The 23,684-nt window shown below is 36.2% G+C and overlaps 1 protein-coding gene across 1 annotated transcript in view; it reads right to left on the bottom strand.

The window, feature by feature from the left end:
• Nucleotides 1–20,415: 20,415 nt before the first annotated feature.
• msrab (methionine sulfoxide reductase Ab) overlaps nucleotides 20,416–23,684 on the bottom strand; it is a 57,137-nt gene continuing 53,868 nt past the window's right edge. Inside the window, exon 3 of the mRNA XM_088353962.1 lies at nucleotides 20,416–20,750. Coding sequence (XP_088210088.1) covers nucleotides 20,629–20,750 — 122 coding nt within the window. The 3' untranslated portion in view covers nucleotides 20,416–20,628. The remainder of the gene's footprint in view (nucleotides 20,751–23,684) is intronic.

Below are 23,684 nucleotides of genomic sequence, written 5' to 3'. Positions count from 1 at the left end.
AAGGCAGTTCTTTGTTTTTACTCAAGGAGAATAAGAGAATAAACATCATTAGAAACAAAAAACACCAGTCAAAACAATTTGATCATTCAAAATTATTAATTTCAAATGTTACAGACTTTGCAGTTGACCACTGAATGTACTTCACAAAATGCACATAATGTATGTTTCATTCATTGGTAGTACAGATGCTCCCCTACTTACGAACATTCGACTTCTGAAAAACGTGGAATATTAAAAAAAATTTGAAATGAAAATGGAATAAGAAAGATTGATGTGGTTGAGAAAATTGTCGGATTGCTTTTTATCGGCCACTCTCTAACACGGAGGAGGACCTCTTGAACCTTATCTTCCAAAAGTAAGTTAAACTTAACTTTATTTATCTTAATAGAGCATATTATTTTATGAAACGTTTATTTTTCAATTTTGAAACAATACAGGTGTTTATTATAATTTGGTACATGATTAAATCAAATCCCTGCTCAATTTAGGAAAATAAGTGACGATTATCTAATGATTCGACCAGTCGACTATCAAAATAGTGGTTAGGTGCAGATAACACGGATAACTTTGCCGGACTGAACAGCGCCACTCCAAAGTCGCACACTACATTTGGTATTCAAATAGACCAGCACACTTGAAATATGGAAAATGTGTGCAAAAAGAACTAAAAAGCCCCTTATTCAAATTAAAGTGAGACTTCATTTGCGGGGGAGGAAGCGCTGCACAAAATCCTGTCTGAGGTTTGACTGCAAATCAGAAAAGAAATGGTAAAAAATAAGGATATTTTTGCAATTATTTTAATCATTTTTTCCATTTAATACTGGTTATATTGCATTATATTTTATAAATAATTAAAAAATGTCTTCTTTTTGTCATGATTACCAATGTGATGCACCTGTGCCCACTCCTTTGGCGCCAACTGCCGCGGACTCTGATTGGCTCCCTGTCACTGTTTGAACCATCTGTCACCTGTTGTCAGTCCGTCTACAAACCTCAGTGTACTCTAGGCAAGCTTTTTCGACCCTGACTCCCACCTGTTTTTTGCTCCCGTCTGTTTCCCCGGCTTTAACCCGTTTTTTGACCCTGACCTCTCCTGGCTTTCAATTTGTTTCCGATCCCGACCACGATTTTGCTCTCCTGTCCACTACTGACCTTTTTTTTCCGTTCCCGACACCACCATCGCTCGCTAAGGAAGTCCCACTTCCGCATTCAGAGCGACCTGCTTCCCGCGTCCAGCGATCAACGGATCGTGGGGGCAACCCTTTCCTTTCTTCCAATAAAACTGAGAGAAACGTAACGCAAGTGGGTCCTGTCTCCGTTCTGGTTCCTGACACTTTTGGCAGATAATTTTCCCCTTTTTATTGATTTTTTAATTTAAAAATCTATTTTTAAACTGCTCTATGATTTGAAAAACATTTATTTAGCTAAATAAATTTTAAAAAAGTTATTTTTGTTTTATGTAATTATTTTGATGTTATTTATGTCTACTATGTTTTGCGTATTGTTACCCAATGCAAAATCTATTGCAGCCGGGTCATGCTGGAAAGGGGATGAGCACTTGTGTGGCCCCTTCTCCAGGTGAATAATTTCCTCGTTTTGAGGTTTTTGAGTTTTTCCTTGCCCTCATGTTGGTTTTAGATCAGGGGATGGTGTAATTACAACACACTTCTATCTATAGCTTATAAATGACCTATATTTCATGTTGACAATATCTATGTGTTATTTGTTTGAATACTTATTTGCCCCACTGTATCTAGTAGTCGCCGGCATGTTTGTCCGGCATCTTGCTGCTACGCCGTGCTCTTTTGGCACCAGTTTTCCTTTGCATTAGAGTTTTTTTTGTCTAGTGTGCTGCTGGAATTTGCCCAATTTTATCTTTCCAAAAAATCAGACCATTATTCAGTATTTTTGCTATCTTCAGACGAGGAACTGTAATGGTCATCCATATCAGTAGGTGGCAGTAGATTTTTATGTACTTTTTATATACTAATTACTGTATCTGCTCATGAGGTAACAGAGTACATTTAATAACTTAATTTGTTTAACAAAGCGGTTTAAGATTGCACTGTAAAAAATAAAAACATTAAAAAAGCCATTGATCTTTTTTATTTTAAGTATTATTTTCTTCTTTTTACATCCTAATTACCGTAAATTCCGGACTATAAGTCGCTACTTTTTTCCCAAACGTTCAACCCTGCGGCTTATTCAGTGATGCGGCCAATTTATGTAATTTTTCTAACGGCCACTTGCGTGTTTAGGAATAAGGGAGCGTGGGACGACGTCTATATGAGAAAGTTTCTTTCCGATACTGAGGAAGATGACTTTGATGGCGTCAGTTGCAAAGAGGAAGATGAAGATGGTTTGCCGGGATTTTTACAAGTACAGTATATTTTTTTAACAGACCCGTTTACTGCTTTGCGAGCCTGTTGCTAGTAGCGTGTTGCTACCTGTCACAGTCACGGTTTGGGATAAAAGTTATATTATTATTATTAAAGCTTTGAAAACTCTCTCGGTGTACCGTCTTTCTTTGTAAATATGTGTAACCATGTATAATATGTATTTGCAACTGTATATTTTTGTAATGTATTTATTTTGGAAACTTATTCTTGCACGAGCAAATGAGAAAGAAGGGGCGGGGCAAACGCGGGCTGACGGGAAGTGGAGTAAAAGTGAGGCGTGTTTGTGGACGTGGCTGACAATAGTGGGTAAATATTTTTCCCACCCTTACCTTTGGAAATATACACTTTTTTCCTTGGATTACTTTCAACGGGCATCCGGACTCTGCAGGTCTGCATCAAACGTTAAGTACCAGTATCATTTTCCGTTCATTTTGCCGGCTGTGATTTTTGGACTGTGGACTTTAATGAAGGACATTTAGTTACAATCGCGGGACTCAAAGTCGGGTTTGGGTTACTTTTGTGTTTGTGTTACATGTTGTAATGTGGGCACATACGGCTTATATACAGGTGCGGCTTGTGTAAGTACAAAAGCGGTTATCCTCTTGAAATGTGGTGGGTGCGGCTTATAATCAGGTGCGCTCTATAGTCCGGAATTTACGATACCTACTTATGAAGTAGTACAGTAAAATATTTGATATAACTTCATTTATAAATTAAAGTGTACCTTGGTTCAAAAAGGCTTGAAAAACACTGCAATAGACAATACAGTGCCATCTAGTGGTCAAATATTACACAATGCACATTTAAGCAAAGAATCTTTCTTATTTGCATCTAAAAGCTTTTGACAATAATGTCATCATCCCACATTTTGATCCCACATTTTGGATTCAGCCGCCAAATGAATTTAGGAGATGGTCGGTGTAGGTGGCCCACGTTTATTTTCTTTGTCAACGTTTTCGTCATTTTTACATCAGATTGTTTTTGGAGGGACCGAGAAGAAAAAGGTCTGCGACGTGTCTGAGCAGCTTTGACGTCCGTGAAAGCCTTCGCATTTTATTTATCGCTTTTTACTCCCCCTCGATACAGTTTTCCCCCCTTTCACAGGGCCTTATTGTTTCTTATTTTTGTATTTGGAATTGCAAGACAGAAGAGTGAATATACACACAATATTAGGGACGCATAATTATCATTAATCAGGAGTAATCGAACTATGAACAGCCAAATATGACGTCGCAGATAGACTTAGAATTGTCTTTATTAACAAAGTAGTGAACGTTGATTACGAGTGCCTCGCAATTTGAAAAATATTGCACGATCCATTATCCCCAATTACATATTACTGTGAGCGGGAGCACTTCGTCAGGCCTAAAGGCTCTCTTTTTGACCACATTTCCACCTAAAATTATCTGCACATGTCCATTCTCCCCAATCCCATAATGCTATGAGCAGGGACCAGCAGAGTGCACTTATGTCGGCGATCTCTTTTTATGACGTTATTTCCGCCTAAAATGAACTTAACTCCAGCGGCTGCAATACATTATCCCCAACACCATATTGCTACGAGCGAGACAGCGAAGCACATTTGTCAGGTCTGGTGGCTTTTTTATGTTGTTGTGTGCAACAAAAAGTGGCTTGCACTCATGCGGTCACGTACCATTATCCGCGATATCCCCATGTTGCTGAAAGCAAAGATTTGCAGAGCACATTATAGAAGGTTTCACAGCTCTATTTTGTTGTTATGTCCCAAAAAAGTGAACTGCACTGGTGCGGCCGAGTATGATTATCCCTGATTGGATGTTGGTGCAAGCAGAGAAAACTTTTGTCAATCCTGGTGGGTCTTTTCTATTTCTGCCTAGAATGAACTCTACTGTTGCGCTCTTGATTCATTATCCCCAATCCTGTAATACTGTGAGAATGAAGAATAGAACAGGAGTGGTTGTTCTGGTCCACCTAAAATGAGATGCAATCCGGTATCCCTTGTCAAGAAAAGGTCGACAGAGGGAATTTTTTTGATGGTTGAAGCCACCAAAGCGTGCCACCGTGGCCGACCTAAAATGAATGGCACTGTTTTGGCCGCAATCCATTATCCCCAGTTGACTATTGCTGAGAGCGGGGAGTGAGAGAGGATATTTGTGTCATGTGTCCCAACTCTTTATTACCCGTTTTTTGCACCGACAACGAACAGCACTTGTGCAGCCGCAAGGCATTATCCCTAGTAAACTATTGCTAAGACTGATGTGTTTTGATCCAATCAGCCGCAAACTTATTCCCCAATCAAAGCGGCTCATGGGTTGGCCCTGCCCACTCCCAGCGCCAGCCTCCCCTTTGATTATCCCAACGTTGCAACCAATCCCTAAAGAATTGAGCCCTCAAAGAAACACAACGGCAACAAAAACAGAAAAGGAGGGGGGGGTCTAAGAAAAAAAAAAGAATAAAAAAAAAAAAAACTCAAGCATCTCTCATGCGCTTTCTCCATTTTTAACAGCCCCCGTCGTTATTTTCTGCATCCGTCAAAGGCGGCAGTAATTATTAATGAGAGCCTCCCTGTTCTCTCTGCATTATGCATGAGAGAGCCTTGCTTCTTGAAAGTGCCGGGTAATGGGGGGGTCGGACCCAAAAGGGGGAGGGGCTCACGGGGTCACGCGTGCCCTATTATACAAACGCCTGACCCCCCCACCCCGTGAAAATATGAATTAACCTCCGACGACTTGGGGGGCAGGGGCGGTGGAGGCGGGGGGCGGAGTCAACGATACAAAATTAAACGGTTGGCGGACAAACGGAATGCTCAATGAGGAGGCGGCTGCTGCGATTGCTCTTTATTGTTTATACAGATTTTTCGGGGGGGTTTTCAATCTCTCGTAATAAAGTGAAAAGAAGAAAAAGACAAACAAGAAAAAAAGAAAAACGTTATAAGAGCAAGGGGGGAAAATTGAGAAAAGAGAAAAACACTAAAAAAAATGAAAAAGAATGAAAAAAGCCAAAAAACTTAACAGGAAAAAGAAATTGAAAGAGGAAAAATGCAATAAATTAAATAAAAGATAAAAAAACAGCAAGACAGGATGGACAAGAGAAAATGAAAATACAAAGGGGAAAACTATAAAAGAAAAGAGGAACAAAAAAGAGAAAAAATGAGAGGGAGGATAGAAAAAAGAAAAAAAACAAATGCAAGAAGAAAAAAAACAACAACAAAACAACAAAAGAAAAAAGAAAAATTAAAGGAAAACCAAATGTTGCACTTGCAGGAAAATCTTTTTTTCTCCTCTGCTTTTTCTTTGACCCTCTTTCATTACCCCTGTGTGTTTTTTACGTAACAAAGCTTGATGAGCTAACTAGTAGCGTCGCGGGGATCAGCATCATTTGACCACGCCCACCCCGGGATTTTGGACGGGGCTGATTGGTCCAGGCACAGACAGGGTTAAGGGACAAGAGAAGGCTGCAAATGAGGAAAATTCCAAAAGACAAACGTTACATAAGAAACGTCAAAGGAAGTTAACGCTGCTCATTTGGTTTTTTCGGTTTGCAAATAATGAAAACAAAAAATTATATATTTATATATGTATATACATATACAGTAAAGATTTTTTTTTGGAACACAATTTCTCCCACTTACAAATCATGGAGGGGTCTGACATTTTCATCGTAGGTGCATGTCCACTGTGAGAGAGATAAACTAAAAAGAAAAATCCAGAAATCACAATGCATGATTTTTTAACGAATTATTTGTGTGAAATACTGGCAAATAAGTATTTGAACACCTGAGAAAATTAATGTTAATATTTGGTACAGTAGCCTTTGTTTGCTATTACATATTTCAAACGGGTTCTGTAGTCTTTCACCAGGTTTGCACAAACTACAGGAGGGATCTTGGCACTCCTTCACACAGATCTTCTCCAAATCAGTCAGGTTTCTGGGCTATGGCTGAGAAACACGGAGTTTGAGCTCCCTCCATTGATTTTGCGGTTGGGTTCAGTTCTGGAGACTGCCAGGGCCATGCTAGATTCTTGATATTCTTACAGAGCCACAACATGGCTTTACTGGCTGTGTGCTATAGGTAGTTGTCGTGATGGACGACCCAGCCAGGACCCATCTTCAATGCTCTCACTGAGGGAAGAAGGTTGTTCCCCAAGATCTCACAATACACAGCGCCACTCATCCTCTCTTTAATGCAGTGCACTCGTCCTGTCCCATGTGCAGAAAAACACCTCCAAAGCATGATGCTACCACCCCCATGCTTCACAGTAGGGATGGTGTTCTTTGGATTGTACTCTTCATTCTTCCTCCTAACACACTTAGAAGTCATGGGAGAAGGTTTGGTGGTCCGATGAGACCAAATAGAAGTTTTTGGTCATAATTCTACTCTGTATCATCCAAATGGTCATAGGCACTCTTAAGACGGGCCTTGACATGTGCTGGTTTAAGCAGGGGGACCTTTCGTGAATGATTTCAAATCATGACATCTTAGTGTATTACCGACAGTAACATTGGAAACGGTGGTCCCAGCTTTTTTTCAGGTCATCGAACAAATCCTGTAGTGTATTTTCGGGCTGATTCCTCACATTTCATAGAATCATTGAGATCCCACGAGGTGATATCTTGCATGAGGCTCCATTACGATTGAGTTTGACCGTCATATTTAGCTTCTTCCATTTTCTAATGATTGATCCAACAGTGGACCTTTTTTCACCAAGCGACTTGGCAGTTGCTCTTGGGGAGGTGTACAATTTTCTCTGGTGTCTTTGGACAGTTCTTTGGTCTTCGCCATGTGACAAGTTAAAGTCTTACTGATTGTATGGGGTGGACAGGTGTCTTTATGCAGCTAACCACCTCAAACGGGTGCATCTGATTTAGGATGATACATGGAGTGCAGGTGGACTTCTAATGGGCGGAATAAAAGTTTTTTACAAGGTCAGAATTCTAGATGATATACAGGTGTTCAAATTATTATTTGCAGCTATATCACACAAATGAATTGTTAAAAAAAATCATGCATGGTGATTTCAGGATTTTTCTTTTTAGTTTATCTCTCTCACAGTGGACATGCACCTACGATAACAATTTCAGACCCCTGCATGATGGGAGAAATTGCAAAATAGCAGGGTGTTCAAATACTTATTTTCTTCACTGTAAATATTTGTAGTTCATCCTATAGCATTAACTATAGTGTCATTTAAGCTCATTTCTGACACTTTCAATTGATACCAAAACCCCAACTTTGATATAGGCCTCATTGTGACTCAATTGGTGGGATCAGGTCACAAATAGTTGACGAGTGCCTCCAGTTTCCCACTTTTTTTTTAAGATATATATTTTTCCTTTGATAGCGGTGCATTTGTGCATTGTTGTTTTTTTTTTATGGTAGTGCATTCGTGCGAGTCAATTGTGGCGTGCCCGGCGGTCCGGCTACACTTACAAGTGCATGCCAGTGCATCTTTCTCTCTCGGCTTCTATTTTTGCCTCACTTCTTATGTAAGCCGCCGCTGAAGCGCCGGAGTTGGGAAACGACAAGCATCCCCAAACGCAACGTGCGCCCATGCACGTGCGCTTCACGTCCAAGTTATTTGCCTTTATTTTCTACGAACACGGGCTCTCAAACGTGACTCGGTGAATCGGAGCCCGGTGACCGTTCCGAATTTGTATTTTTAGCGCGCAATTCTCGCACTGCACGGTCCGAAAAAACATGCATATACCCACTAGGGCTGGCCTGGCGTTGCTGGGTTTGCCGCTGTCGGGCATTGTACTTGGGAAAGGTTGTTGGGGCAGTGTTTTGTTTGAAAAAGTGCCAGGAGCCACTAGGAGATGCCAATGAGCAGTACGACTGCCATGCAGCTCCAGCTTGTATAGAAAAACTGATGTTTATCGATTCTGTTGGTATTTCAAGGGCGTGACTTGACATCAAACCTAGCTAAAAACACTCCCAGAGGCCTAAAGTAAAACAGTGTACATATTCACAAAAATAGCTTGAGCCGTTTTGGAGCCTATAAGCCCATTACAAACACACCAACACACAGACAAATTGGTATTTAATATAATATAGTACAATTATATGTGTGTGTGTGTGTGTGTGTGTGTATGCATACATTTATTTTAATGTTTTAGTTGTAAAAGTAATTTTTAATTGTACATTTTTTTTCAATTATTATATCACGTTTGATATTCAATTCAATCTGTAATAATATTTTTATCTTTAGGTTTCATTTTTCATTTTAAGAATTATTTGTGATTATTATGTTAAATCATATTGGATATTTTACTCCATTTTATATCGATTTTTTTTACAATTTAATTGGTAATTAAAATCCTTTTTTAATAATTCAATGCAATTTATATTTTTCTTAACATTTATTTTTAATAATATTTTTTTCATTAGACTTTCTCTTTTTTTATTTTTACATGTAATTTGGGATTTTAATTATCATCTTAGATCATAATTCTTTTACTATACATTTCATTTGAATGCATAATCGTTTACTTTATATTTTATGTGGTATTTGATATACTTTATATCATTTGTTCCCCAAAAATACTACACAAATTACAGAAATAAAAATACAACTACAGTAAAACTAATAAATACCACAAAATAAATCTATGTAAGGACTACAAAACACTGTTACAGAAATACTTCAAAAATACTACTAAAGAAATGCTACAAAACTGCTTCTGTAGTAATACTATAATACAAAAAATATTACCACAGAAATACCACGAAAATATTACAAAATACTACTATAGAAATATTACTACAGAAATACTAAAACTACTACTTAAGTTATACCACAGAAATGTTAAAAGATACTATAGCAATATTACAAAATAGAAATACAGTAATACAACAATAAATACGAAATAAATACTGCATGAATACTGGAGAAATACTACCCAAATACTGCAACAGAAATACTTCAAAAATACCGCTAAAGAAATGCTACATAACTGCCTCTGTAGTAATACTATCATACAAAAATACTACCACAGAAATACCAAAGGAATATTACAAAATACTACTATAGAAATATTACTACAGAAATACTAAAACTACTACTTAAGTTATACTACAGAAATGCTAAAAGATCCTGTAAAAATTTTACAAAACAGAACAACAGTAATACAAAAATAAATGCTAAATAAATACTGCATAAATACTAGAGAAATGCTACACAAATACTGTTACAGAAATACTTCAAAAATACTGCTAAAGAAATGCTACCAACCTGCTTCTGTAGTAATACTATAATACAAAAATACTACCTCAGAAATAACACGGGAATATTACCAAATACTACTAAAAAAATATTCTGACAGAGACACTAATACTACTTAAGTTATACTACAGAAATGTTAAAATATCATAAAGTAATATTACAAAATAGAACATCAGTAATACAACAATAAATGCTAAATAAATACTGCATACATACCACAGAAATACTACACAAATACTGTTACAGAAATTCTTCAAAAATACTGCTCAAGAAATTCTACAAAACTGCTTCTGTAGTAATACTATAATACAAAATACTACCTCAGAAATAACACAGGAATATTACAAAATACTGCTATAAAAATATTATGACAGAAAAACCAATACTACTTAAGTTATACTACAGAAATGTTAAAATATCATAAAGTAATATTACAAAATAGAACAACAGTAATACAACAATAAATGCTAAATAAATACTGCATACATACCACAGATATACTACACAATCACTGTTACAGAAATTCTTCAAAAATACTGCTCAAGAAATGCTACAAAACTGCTTCTGTAGTAATACTATAATACAAAAATACTACCTCAGAAATAACACAGGAATATTACAAAATACTGCTATAAAAATATTATGACAGAAAAACCAATACTACTTAAGTTATACTACAGAAATGTTAAAATATCATAAAGTAATATTACAAAATAGAACAACAGTAATACAACAATAAATGCTAAATAAATACTGCATACATACCACAGATATACTACACAATCACTGTTACAGAAATTCTTACAAAAATACTGCTCAAGAAATGCTACAAAACTGCTTCTGTAGTAATACTATAATACAAAAATACTACCTCAGAAATAACACAGGAATATTACAAAATACTAATATAGAAATATTCCTACAGAAATACTAAAACTACAACTTAAGTTATACTACAGAAATGTAAAAATATCAAAGAAATATTACAAAATAGAACAACAGTAATACAACAATAAATGCTAAATAAATACTGCATAAATAATAGAGAAACGCTACACAAATACTGTTACAGAAATACTTCAAAAATACGGCTCAAGAAATGCTACAAAACTGCTTCTGTAGTAATACTATAGTACAAAAATAGCACAGGAATATGACAAAATACTACTATAGAAATATTACTACAGAAATACTAAAACTACTACTCAAGTTATACTACAGAAATGCTAAAAGATCCTATAGAAATAGTACAAAATAGAACTACAGTGATGAAACAATAAATGCTAAATAAATACTGCACACATACCACAGAAATACTACACAAACACTGTTGCAGAAATTCTTCAAAAATACTGCTCAAGAAATGCTACAAAACTGCTTCTGTAGTAATACTATAATACAAAAATACTACCACAGAAATAGCACAGGAATATGACAAAATACTACTATAGAAATATTACTAGAGAAATACTAAAACTACTAGTTAAGTTATACCACAGAAATGTTAAAAGATCCAATAGAAATATTACAAAATAGAACTACAGTAATACAACAATAAATACTAAATACATACTGCATAAATACTAGAAAAATGCTACACAAATACTGTTACAGAAATACTTACAAAATACTGCTAAAAAAATGCTACAAAACTGCTTCTGTAATAATACTATAATACAAAAATACTACCACAGAAATACCACAGGAATATTACAAAATACTACTATAGAAATATTACGACAGAAATACTAAAACTATTACTTAAGTTATACTACATACATGCTAACATATCATATAGAAATATTACAAAATAGAACTACAGTAATACAACAATAAATACTAAATAAATACTGCATACATACCACAGATATACTACACAATCACTGTTACAGAAATTCTTACAAAAATACTGCTCAAGAAATGCTACAAAACTGCTTCTGTAGTAATACTATAATACAAAAATACTACCTCAGAAATAACACAGGAATATTACAAAATACTAATATAGAAATATTCCTACAGAAATACTAAAACTACAACTTAAGTTATACTACAGAAATGTAAAAATATCAAAGAAATATTACAAAATAGAACAACAGTAATACAACAATAAATGCTAAATAAATACTGCATAAATAATAGAGAAACGCTACACAAATACTGTTACAGAAATACTTCAAAAATACGGCTCAAGAAATGCTACAAAACTGCTTCTGTAGTAATACTATAGTACAAAAATAGCACAGGAATATGACAAAATACTACTATAGAAATATTACTACAGAAATACTAAAACTACTACTCAAGTTATACTACAGAAATGCTAAAAGATCCTATAGAAATAGTACAAAATAGAACTACAGTGATGAAACAATAAATGCTAAATAAATACTGCACACATACCACAGAAATACTACACAAACACTGTTGCAGAAATTCTTCAAAAATACTGCTCAAGAAATGCTACAAAACTGCTTCTGTAGTAATACTATAATACAAAAATACTACCACAGAAATAGCACAGGAATATGACAAAATACTACTATAGAAATATTACTAGAGAAATACTAAAACTACTAGTTAAGTTATACCACAGAAATGTTAAAAGATCCAATAGAAATATTACAAAATAGAACTACAGTAATACAACAATAAATACTAAATACATACTGCATAAATACTAGAAAAATGCTACACAAATACTGTTACAGAAATACTTACAAAATACTGCTAAAAAATGCTACAAAACTGCTTCTGTAATAATACTATAATACAAAAATACTACCACAGAAATACCACAGGAATATTACAAAATACTACTATAGAAATATTACGACAGAAATACTAAAACTATTACTTAAGTTATACTACATACATGCTAACATATCATATAGAAATATTACAAAATAGAACTACAGTAATACAACAATAAATACTAGAGAAATACTACACAAATACTGTTACAGAAATACTTCAAAAATACCGCCAAAGAAATGCTACAAAACTGCTTCTGTAGTAATACTATAATACAAAAAATATTACCACAGAAATAGCACAGGAATATTACAAAATACTACTGTAGAAATATTACTACAGAAATACTAAAACTACTACTTAAGTTATACCACAGAAATGTTAAAAGATCCAATATAAATATTACAAAATAGAACTACAGTAATACAACAATAACTACGAAATAAATACTGCATAAATACTAGAGAAATGCTACACAAATACTGTTACAGAAATACTTCAAAAATACCGCTAAAGAAATGCTACAAAACTGCCTCTGTAGTAATACTATAATACAAAAATACTACCACAGAAATACCACAGGAATATTACAAAATACTACTATAGAAATTTTACTACAGAAATACTAAAAGTATTACTTGAGTTATACTACATACATGCTAACAAATCATATAGAAATATTACAAAATAGAACTACAGTAATACAACAATAAATACTAGAGAAATACTACACAAATACTGTTACAGAAATACTTCAAAAATACCGCTAAAGAAATGCTACAAAACTGCTTCTGTAGTAATACTATAATATAAAAATACTACCACAGAAATAGCACAGGAATATGACAAAATACTACTATAGAAATATTACTACAAAAATACTAAAACTACTACAGAAATGCCAAAGATCATATAGAAATAGTACAAAATAGAACTACAGTAATACAACAATAAATACGAAATAAATACTGCATAAATACTAGAGAAATGCTACACAAATACTGTAACAGAAATACTTCAAAAATACCGCTAAAGAAATGCTACAAAACTGCTTCTGTAGTAATACTATAATACAAAAAATATTACCACAGAAATTGCACAGGAATATTACAAAATACTACTATAGAAATATTACTACAGAAATACTAAAACTACTACTTAAGTTATACCACAGAAATGTTAAAAGATCCAATTTAAATATTAAAAAAGAGAACTACAGTAATACAACAATAAATACGAAATACTGCATAAATACTAGAGAAATGCTACAAATACTGTTACAGAAATACTTCAAAAATACTGCTAAAGAAATGCTACAAAACTGCCTCTGTAGTAATACTATAATACAAAAATACTACCACAGAAATACCACAGGAATATTACAAAATACTACTATAGAAATTTTACTACAGAAATACTAAAAGTATTACTTGAGTTATACTACATACATGCTAACAAATCATATAGAAATATTACAAAATAGAACTACAGTAATACAACAATAAATACTAGAGAAATACTACACAAATACTGTTACAGAAATACTTCAAAAATACCGCTAAAGAAATGCTACAAAACTGCTTCTGTAGTAATACTATAATATAAAAATACTACCACAGAAATAGCACAGGAATATGACAAAATACTACTATAGAAATATTACTACAAAAATACTAAAACTACTACAGAAATGCCAAAGATCATATAGAAATAGTACAAAATAGAACTACAGTAATACAACAATAAATACGAAATAAATACTGCATAAATACTAGAGAAATGCTACACAAATACTGTAACAGAAATACTTCAAAAATACCGCTAAAGAAATGCTACAAAACTGCTTCTGTAGTAATACTATAATACAAAAAATATTACCACAGAAATTGCACAGGAATATTACAAAATACTACTATAGAAATATTACTACAGAAATACTAAAACTACTACTTAAGTTATACCACAGAAATGTTAAAAGATCCAATTTAAATATTAAAAAAGAGAACTACAGTAATACAACAATAAATACGAAATACTGCATAAATACTAGAGAAATGCTACAAATACTGTTACAGAAATACTTCAAAAATACTGCTAAAGAAATGCTACAAAACTGCCTCTGTAGTAATACTATAATACAAAAATACTACCACAGAAATACCAAAGGAATATTACAAAATACTACTATAGAAATATTACTCCAGAAATACTAAAACTACTACTCAAGTCATACTACAGAAATGCTAAAAGATCCTATAGATATAGTACAAAATAGAACTACAGTAATACAACAATAAATGCTAAATAAATACTGCATACATACCACAGAAATACTACACAATCACTGTTACAGAAATTCTTCAAAAATACTGCTCAAGAAATGCTACAAAACTGCTTCTGTAGTAATACTATAATACAAAAATACTACCACAGAAATAGCACAGGAATATGACAAAATACTACAATAGAAATATTACTACAGAAATACTAAAACTACTACTCAAGTTATACTACAGAAATGCTAAAAGATCCTATAGAAACAGTACAAAATAGATCTACAGTAATACAACAATAAATACTAAATAAATACTGCATAAATAGAGAAATACTACACAAATACTGTTACAGAAATACGACAAAAATAGTACAGAAATGCTGCCACACCAAATATAGCATTTAGTGCTTAACCGGGGACCTAAAATATTACTTTGCTTTATTTCGGAGTATTTCAAAACCAATTTGATGAAATGATTAAATAACATGTAAATGTCTACATAATATTTGTTGCAAATGAGAACTATTGGATAAGTCCAGAGGCCTACATTTTTCAACCCAATGCAATAATACCTAAAAGTTTAAAGCAGGGGTGTCAAACTCATTTTAACTTGGGGGCCACACCTTGGAACTAGCATTGTCCCGGGGGCCGGAAGGGTAGATTAGAGAGAAAGAAGAAAAGATAAAGAAATAAGAGAAAGAGAAAGAGAAAGAGAAAGAGAGAGAAGTAGAGAAGGTAGGACAAAAAAGAGAGAAAGGGGGGAAGAGAGAAAAAAGCGAGAGAGAGAGAGAGAGAGAGAGGGAGAGAAAGCATGAAAAACAAGAGATAAAAAGAGAAATAGTGAGAGAGGGAAAAAAGGAGAAATAGAGCGAAAGAGAAGGAAAGAAAGGAAAGGAGAAGGAAAGAAAGAGAGAAGGAAAATGGAAGAGAGAGAAAGAGAGAAAAGGAAAAAAGGAAGGGAGCAAAAGAAGGTAAAAAGACAGAAAAGACCAAGAGGAACAAAGAAAGAGAAAAAGAGAGAGTGAAAGAGAGAGAGAAAGAGTGAGAGAAAAAGGGAGGAAGAGAGAGAGAAAAAAGAGAAAGAAAGAAATATAAGTACAGCATTTGTGAGAGGCACCTGGCTTTGGCAACATCAGGTTGACATACTTCAACCTGCAGCTTGTTTTTCTCTTGCGCTTCTCTGAGTGTTGTCTCGCGGGCCGGATTCAATCCCTTAGCGGGCCTGATCTGGCCCGCGGGCCGCCTGTTTGACACATGTGGTTTAAAGCAATGGAAGAAGTAGTGCACCCCCAAAACACGTCGCATGCATAAATCCTAAGCGCGGAACGTTGCAAAAAGCGCCACCTGGTAAGGAGCGCACCATGTGGGGTGCAGCCGAGGGTCAGGGTCAAAGTTCAAGGTGAGCTCCTGTGGGGTTTCCCTTTTTGTGAAGGGGCGGGGGGAGGAGAAGGAGGGGGGTCCCCTAAATTGAGGCAATGGGCGGCACGGGGGTACCCCCAAAAGGGAATTGGCGTGTGTCTCCAACAGCTGGGATGAAGATATGATTATTGGGGAATATTCATGCTGCTTTTGTGACCGAGCAAGCATTTAGCAGATGGGATGATTGCTTTCTATTTTTGGGGATCGCCTTCTATTCTGGTCACAACAATGGCCCTTCCCACAAGTCGGTTAGGTTGGATACATTCAGAATTGCAACTTTAAAAGAAGTATTTTCATTTCTACGGTGCATCTTAATATTCAAAAAATGTCTCCATACTAACCAATAAAATTAATATAATATTAATAATCTAATAAAAAAAACAATCTGAATATACAATTGGCTATTTATGTGCATGCTGATGTTGATTTTTTAAAATATGTATTATATTATCTCATCTCATCTCATCTCATTAGCCGTACCGCTTATCCTCAGTAGGGTCGCGGGGGGCTGGAGCCCATCCCAGCAATCATCGGGCAGTGGGCAGGGGACACCCTGAACTGGTTGCCAGCCAATCGCAGGGCACACAGGGACAGACAACTCATTCACTCATTCACACCTAGGGACAATTTGGACCGGCCAATTCACCTGAAATGCATGTCTTTGGAATGTGGGAGGAAACCGGAGTGCCCGGAGGAAACCCACGCAAGCACGGGGAGAACATACAAACTCCGCACAGAAAGTCTGGAGCTGGATTTGAACCCACGACAGGTTCCCATGACATGAACTGTGCCGCACAAGCGCTAACCACTGCGCCGCCGTGCTGCCCTTATTATATTATATAATATTGAAATATGACATTATTTCAAAATATATAGATACAGTGGCTTGCGAAACTATTGGCCCCCTTGAACTTTGTGACCTTTTGCCACGTTTCAGACTTCAAACATAAAGATATAAAACTGTAATTTCTGGTGAAGAATCAACAATACGGAGGACACAATCATGAAGTGGAACACACTTTATTGGATATTCTAAACTTTTTTAACAAATAAAGCCCGAAAAAGTGAGTGTGCAAAATCATTCAGCCCCAATGAGTTAATACTTTGTAGCGCCACCTTTTGCTAGGGGTATGTCTTTATCAGTTTTGCACATCGAGAAACTGATATTTTTGCTCATTCCTCCTTGCAAAACAGCTCAAGCTCAGTGAGGTTGGATGGAAAGCGTTTGTGAACAGCAGTTTTCAGTTCTTTCCACAGATTCTAAATTGGATTGAGGTCTGGACTTTGACTTGGTCATTCTAACACCTTGATATACTTTTTGGTGAAACATTCCATTGTATCTTTTGCCTTATTGGAAGACAAATCTCCGTCCCAGTCTCAGGCCTTTTGCGGACTCCATCAGGTTTTCTTCCAGAATGGTCCTGTATTTGGTTCCATCCATCTTCCCATCAATTTTAACCATATTCCCTGTCCCTGCTGAAGAAAAGCAGGGCCAAATCATGATGCTGCCACCACCATGTTTGACTGTGGGGATGGTGTGTTGAGGGTGATGAGCTGTGCTGCTTTTTATACCAAACATAACATCTTGTTGCCAAAACGTTGGATTTTGGTCTCATCTGACCGGAGCACCTTCTTCCGCATGTTTGGTGTGTCTTCCAGATGGCTTGTGGCAAACTTTAAACCACTCTTCCATCAAGGCCAGATTTGTGCAGTATGCAGGGATGTCGAATTTTTGGACTGGCGTGACGTCATCCACTTCGCTACAAGCACCCCTAGGGCATCATGTTCATCTGTTATTAAACAACGGGGTAGACTGCTGGAAGTGTGAATTTCCCTACGGGGATGAATAAAGTATCTATCTATCTATCTATCTATCTATCTAAGGACAGATTATCTCACCTCAGCTGTAAACCTTTGCAGTTCATCAAGAGTGATCATGGGCCTCTTGGCTGCATCCAACGCTGATCAGTTTTCTCCTTGTATGAGATGAAAGTTTAAGGGGATGGCCTGATCTTGGTAGATTTGCAGTGGTCTGCTCCTTGGGATGTTTAAAGCTTGGGAAATCTTTTTGTATCCAAATCCAGCTTTAAACTTCTCCACAATAGTATCTCGGACCTGCCTGGTGTTTTCCTCGTTCTTCATGATGCTCTCTGCGCTTTAAACAGACCTCTGACTCTATCACAGTGCAGGTGCATTTATACAGAGACTTGATTGCACACTGGTGGATTCCATTTATCATCGTTAGTCATTTAGATCAACATTGAATCATTCAGAGATCCTCACTGAACTTCTGGACAGAGTTTGCTGCTATGAAAGTAAAGGGGCGAATAATTTTGCACACCCACTTTTTTTGTTTTTTTATATGTTGAAAAATATCCAATAAAGTGTGTTCCACTTCATGGTTGTGTCCCACTTATTGTTGATTCTTCACAAGAAATTACAGTTTTATATCTTGATGTTTGAATGTGGCAAATGGTCGCAAAGTTAAAGGGGGCCAAATCGTTTCACAAGCCACTTTATATAGATATAAGGTATCTATACCATGCTCCTACAACATTTTTCTACAAAATGGATAAGGCATTAAAACAAAAACAAAAATGCATTTTGTCAAAAATGCACTCATCAAAATTAGAGAACACTTTCAGTTGGTGCTAGTTTCCTTGATTATCTGCCAACCCCTATTTAACTGGCATTCTAACTGCCAGCGTCACTGATTTTGCAAGATGGTGGACTGATCTATAGTGACTGAAAGTCTCTGGCAGTAGGTTGTCCAGATGAAAACAAAAGGGATGGCGGTGACCCTATTAGCCATAGCAAAACAAGTTGATTGATCCAAATCTGTGATTTCAAGAATATTGTATCTTTAAAAAAACTACGAATTCATTCAAGTCACCCAAGAAGGCTGGTCGTCCACGGAAGACAAATTTAAGAGAGGACAGGTCACCGTGGAGAATGTCAATGGGTAATGGTTTCCACACTGCAGCTGGAATTGCTCGCTAGATCAATGGTGAACATGGTAAGGCAAGCATTTGAACTGACGGCCCACATTGCAGTGAGAAAACCTCATTAGGAAAAAAAATTGAAAAGCTAGACTGATCTTTGCTGAGGAGCATGTTGTGTGGACAGAGGAGTACTGGTCCACCTGATAGATAAAAGCAAATTAATTTATTTGGGTCTGATGGGAAGCATTATGCTCGGCGACACATTGTAAAAAGACTAAACCCAGGGTGTGTTAAAAAAAGTAAGTGAGAGGTGGAGGAGGAGGTGTCATGGTTTGGGGCATGTTTTCTGCAGCAGGGGTTGGGCCTTTTGTACCTCACTTGGCCGAGTGAATGCAAATTGAATCAGAGCCTTCTTCAACAGCACATGGTTCCTTACTTGCCTTCATCACCCAATCAGCCTGCAGTCTTCATGCAGGACAATGCTCCATGTCACACAGCAAAACGGGTAAAGAATTTCCTTGAAGGTGAAAATATTGAATAACGGCATGGCCTGCCCAGAGTCCTGATCTCAACACAGTAGAGAACCTCTGGAAAATTCTTGGTGACAAAGTTATGTCAAGAAACCCACCACAATCACCAACTTTGGAGGCTGGAAGAAGAATGGGCCAAAATCACACCCGAGCAGTGTGACAGACTTGTGCTATCCTGTGGCTGCAGATGTGCTGAAGTCATTCACAGTAGAGGCCTCTACACTTCATAGTAATTGCTGACTGTTGGAACCTTTCAGAATCGTTATTACACGCCAAAGTCTTTTGGTTCTCTATCTTTGATCAGTGTATTTTCTGATTTAGTTTATTTTTTTGTTGTGAAATATCTTTAGTCCCTTTGTGAAACAAGTGTGTTGTACAATTTTATAGACACAATAAAATTTAATCGTTAACAGTAAAGATGGTATTATTTCAAAATTATTACATTTTTCAAGATTTTTTTCCCTCTTGTGATCTCCAGTGTTTATATTATATCATATGATTTTATATTTAAGTATTTTATATTCTATATTTGCCTTCTAATAATGTTCTATTTACTCATATTTATTAAAATAAGATCAATTGTCTTTATTTGAAAATTTCTCTGATTTATATCGATGAATTGAAATATGGCCAAATAGGAAAAAACCTCAAATCTATATATATATATATATATATATATATATATATATATATATATATATATATACTTATATATATATAAATATATATTATAGTAAAAGCCTATTTGGAGGAAAAATAGGAAAACATCAAGAGTAATCTAGTTTTCCAGTATTTTTCTTTTTTTTATAATAGACAAGTAATACCCAACATGAGCAGATATCCTCATTTAACTTTAGCACATGTATTTTCTCCTGTGAACAAATTCTATTTCTTTTTGTGCAGGTAGGTGCGCTCTCCCAACGATAAAAAAGCCGAAGCACGGTCACTGACGCAGCATCAGCGTGTCGGATAATAGATAGAAAAAAAAAAAGGATGGAGCGGAGAAGAAGGCGGAAAAGAGACAAAGAGGCCTGAACGGTAGAGATGAACAACGTGGAGGAGGGGAAGAGCAGGGATGATGTTGTGGAGGGTGGAGGGGGTTAGTGACTAAGAGATAAAAGAAGAGCGAGGGGATGCGCGAGTGTTTACGTGGCGAATGGACGGCCTCGGGGAGACGTCCAATCGCTCTGCGGATGCGCTGACGGGACGAACGTCGGTTCCTTGTGGGCCTGCCGGAAAAAACAAGGGAAGGAGGAACGGGAACGGGATGAAGCAAGGAAGACAAAGGGGATGTGTTGAGAGCCTGCCGGGAAAAGAACATCAAGGCCAAAATCATGACAGAAGAAAAGACAAAAAGACAGGAAAGAAGGAAGAAAGGAAGACAGGAAAGTGTGAAGGAAGGAAGAAGAGAAGGAAGCAAGGAAGACACAGAGGATGCAAGACACGAAGGAAGAGAGGAAGGCAGGAGGGAATCTAGGAAGGAAGACAGGAAGGATACAAGTAAGAATGGAATACAGGAAGAATATAAGGTAGAATCAAAAACAGAAAGAAAGATTGGAAGGAAAGAAGGAAGTGGGGAATGAGGGAAGGCAGGAAAGAGGACAGGAGGGATAGAATAAAGAATGGAAGACACGAATCAGTAAAGAAAGGAAAACAGAAAGGAAGGCAGGAGGGAAGAAACACAAGAAGACAGGAAGGAAGATAGGAATTAAGGAAGGAAGACGGGTAGAAATGAAAGAAAGAATATAAAGGAAAGAAGAAAAAAAGGAAAGTAAGAAAAGGGGAAAAGGAAGCAAAATGGAAAACAAATAAAGAAATGAAAGCAAGCAAAGAAGAAAGGAAATGAGGAATTGAAAGAAAGGAAAGAAAAAATAAAATAAAGACAAAAAGAAAAAAGGCAAAGAAAATAATTGAAAGGAATTAAGAAAGGAAAGAAAGGAAAAAAGCAACGAAGGGGGAGGAAAAAAAGGCAAAGAAAATAAAAGAAAAAGAAAAATGTGAAATAAAGTAAAATGAAAGAAAGAAAAATAAAAAGAAAGGAAGAAAGCAAGAGTGAAAAGCAATAGATAAAAAAATACAGAAGGAATTAAGTAAATGATAAAAGAAAAGAAGGAAAGATGAAAGGAAGAAAAGAAGGAAAGAAGGAAAGAAAGAAAGAAGAAAAGAAGGAAAGACATAAAAGAAAGGCAAGGAGGAAATAAATGAAAGAAATAAAAGAAGGAAAAGAAAGAATAGAAGAAAAGAATGAAAAAAACGAAAAGAAAGGAAAGAAAGTACTCGGAAAGAAAAAATAAAGGGAAAAGGAAGGAAGTCGGGATTGGTAAGGAATAAAGCCAGGAAACTCGAATCAAAAGAAATAAAAACTGGGCTACGTGAAAGCGTCTGTAGGGAAAAACCAAACCAAGGCCTCGGTATGAACTCTTCGTAATTGGAGCAGGAATAAACATCGGCGATGTCGACGCCGATTCTCTCCTATGGTGAAAAATATCAAAAAGCCCATTTCTTTCCTGGTACTTTGACACGCCCGTGTCACTTTTGCCACTTTGTCACGGTGCGTTCATGTGTGAGCTTGCATTATTGAAGAGTCTTCATAACGCAAGACGAAAGGGCCTCTTTGATATATATTTTTTTCTGGAGTGGGGGTGGATGTAGGATGCGCGGGATTGGGGGCGCGGAAGGGGGGGAAAGAGGGGGTTGGGGGGGGGTCTTCTTTATGCAACATACCCAAGAAGCCGGCGGATTGTGACTAGCGTTGCTGAATATGGAAAGAGGGCACGCGGCGGAGTTTGCGATTGGCTGCCAATGTTGCTATCCGGGCCGGGATTGGTCGAGAGCCGACATCACGTTGCGGGGACTAAACCTCTTTGAACCGAAGCGAAGCGCAAAACGGGCGCAACGTGCATCCCTACGTGACTGGCGCTGAAGAAAAACGACGGAATTTTGTTTGTTTTATTGCATCAAAATCTTAAACTCCGTAGAAGTGATAAACTTCCTGTATTCCTGATTTTTTTTTCTAGTGTCGAGCTAATTTTTGTTACTAATTAGCGCGAAGGGCACTGGTTTGACGTGAATTTCCAAAGTAGCATGCTAACTAGCTAAAAAGGCGGGACGATAGGTAGCTAGATAGCTCTTTAAAAGAGTAAAAAGCCATCCAAATAGCCATATAGAAAGCTAAAACCAACGCTAAATAGCTAACTAGACAGGAAGCCAACATTTTGCCTGATTACTAGCAAGAAAGTACAATCTTAGCCAGATTCAATGCAAAAAAATTGAAAAACTAGTTAAATAGCATGCTTAATAGCTAAAATGCGGGACGATAGCTAGCTAGATAGCTAGCTAAAAGAGTAAAAAGCCATCCTAAAAGCCATATAAAAAGCTCAAACTTAAGCTAAATAGTTAACTAGAAAGGAGGCCAACATTTAGCCTGATTACTAGCAAGAAAGTACAATCCTAGCCAGATTCGATGCAAAAAAAAATGAAAAATAGCTAAATAGCATGCTAAATAGCTAAAAAGGTGGGACAATAGCTAGCAAGACAGCTAGCTAAAAGAGTAAAAAGCCATCCAAATAGCCATATAGAGAGCTAAAACCAAAGCTAAATAGCTAGCTGGAAAGGAGGCCAAAATTTACCCTGAAAACTAGCAAGAAAGTACAATCTCAGCCCGATGCCATGCAAAAAATGGAAAAACTAGCTAAATAGCATACTAAATAGCTACAAAGGTGGGATGACAGCTAGCTAAAAGAGTAAAAAACCATCCAAATAGCCATATATAAAGCTAAAACCAAAGCTAAATAGCTAGGGAGAAAGGAGGCCAAAATTTAGCCTCATACCTAGCAAGAAAGTACAATCTTAGCCAGATACCATGCAAAAAATGGAAAAACTAGCTAAATAGCATGCTAAACTAAAGAGGTGGGACGATAATAGAGTAAAAAGCCATCCAAATAACCATTTAGAAAGCTAAAATCAAAGCTAGATAGCTAGCTAGAGAGGAGGCCAAAATTTTGCTTGATAATTAGCAAAAAAAGTACAATGTTTTCTAGATACGATGCAAAAAATGGAAAAACAAGCTAAATAACATGCTAAGTAGCTCAAAAGGTGGGACTATATCTCGCCAGATAGCCAGCTAAAAGAGTAAAAAGCCATCCAAATAGCCATGTAGAAAG

The sequence above is a fragment of the Urocampus carinirostris genome, chromosome 15 (assembly GCF_059441175.1).
Source record: "Urocampus carinirostris isolate Australia breed hairy pipefish chromosome 15, RoL_Ucar_1.0, whole genome shotgun sequence".
Taxonomy (NCBI): Eukaryota; Metazoa; Chordata; class Actinopteri; order Syngnathiformes; family Syngnathidae; genus Urocampus; species Urocampus carinirostris.
The sequence above is the reverse complement of the archived record's forward strand: the minus strand, read 5'-3'. Positions and strand labels throughout refer to the sequence as shown.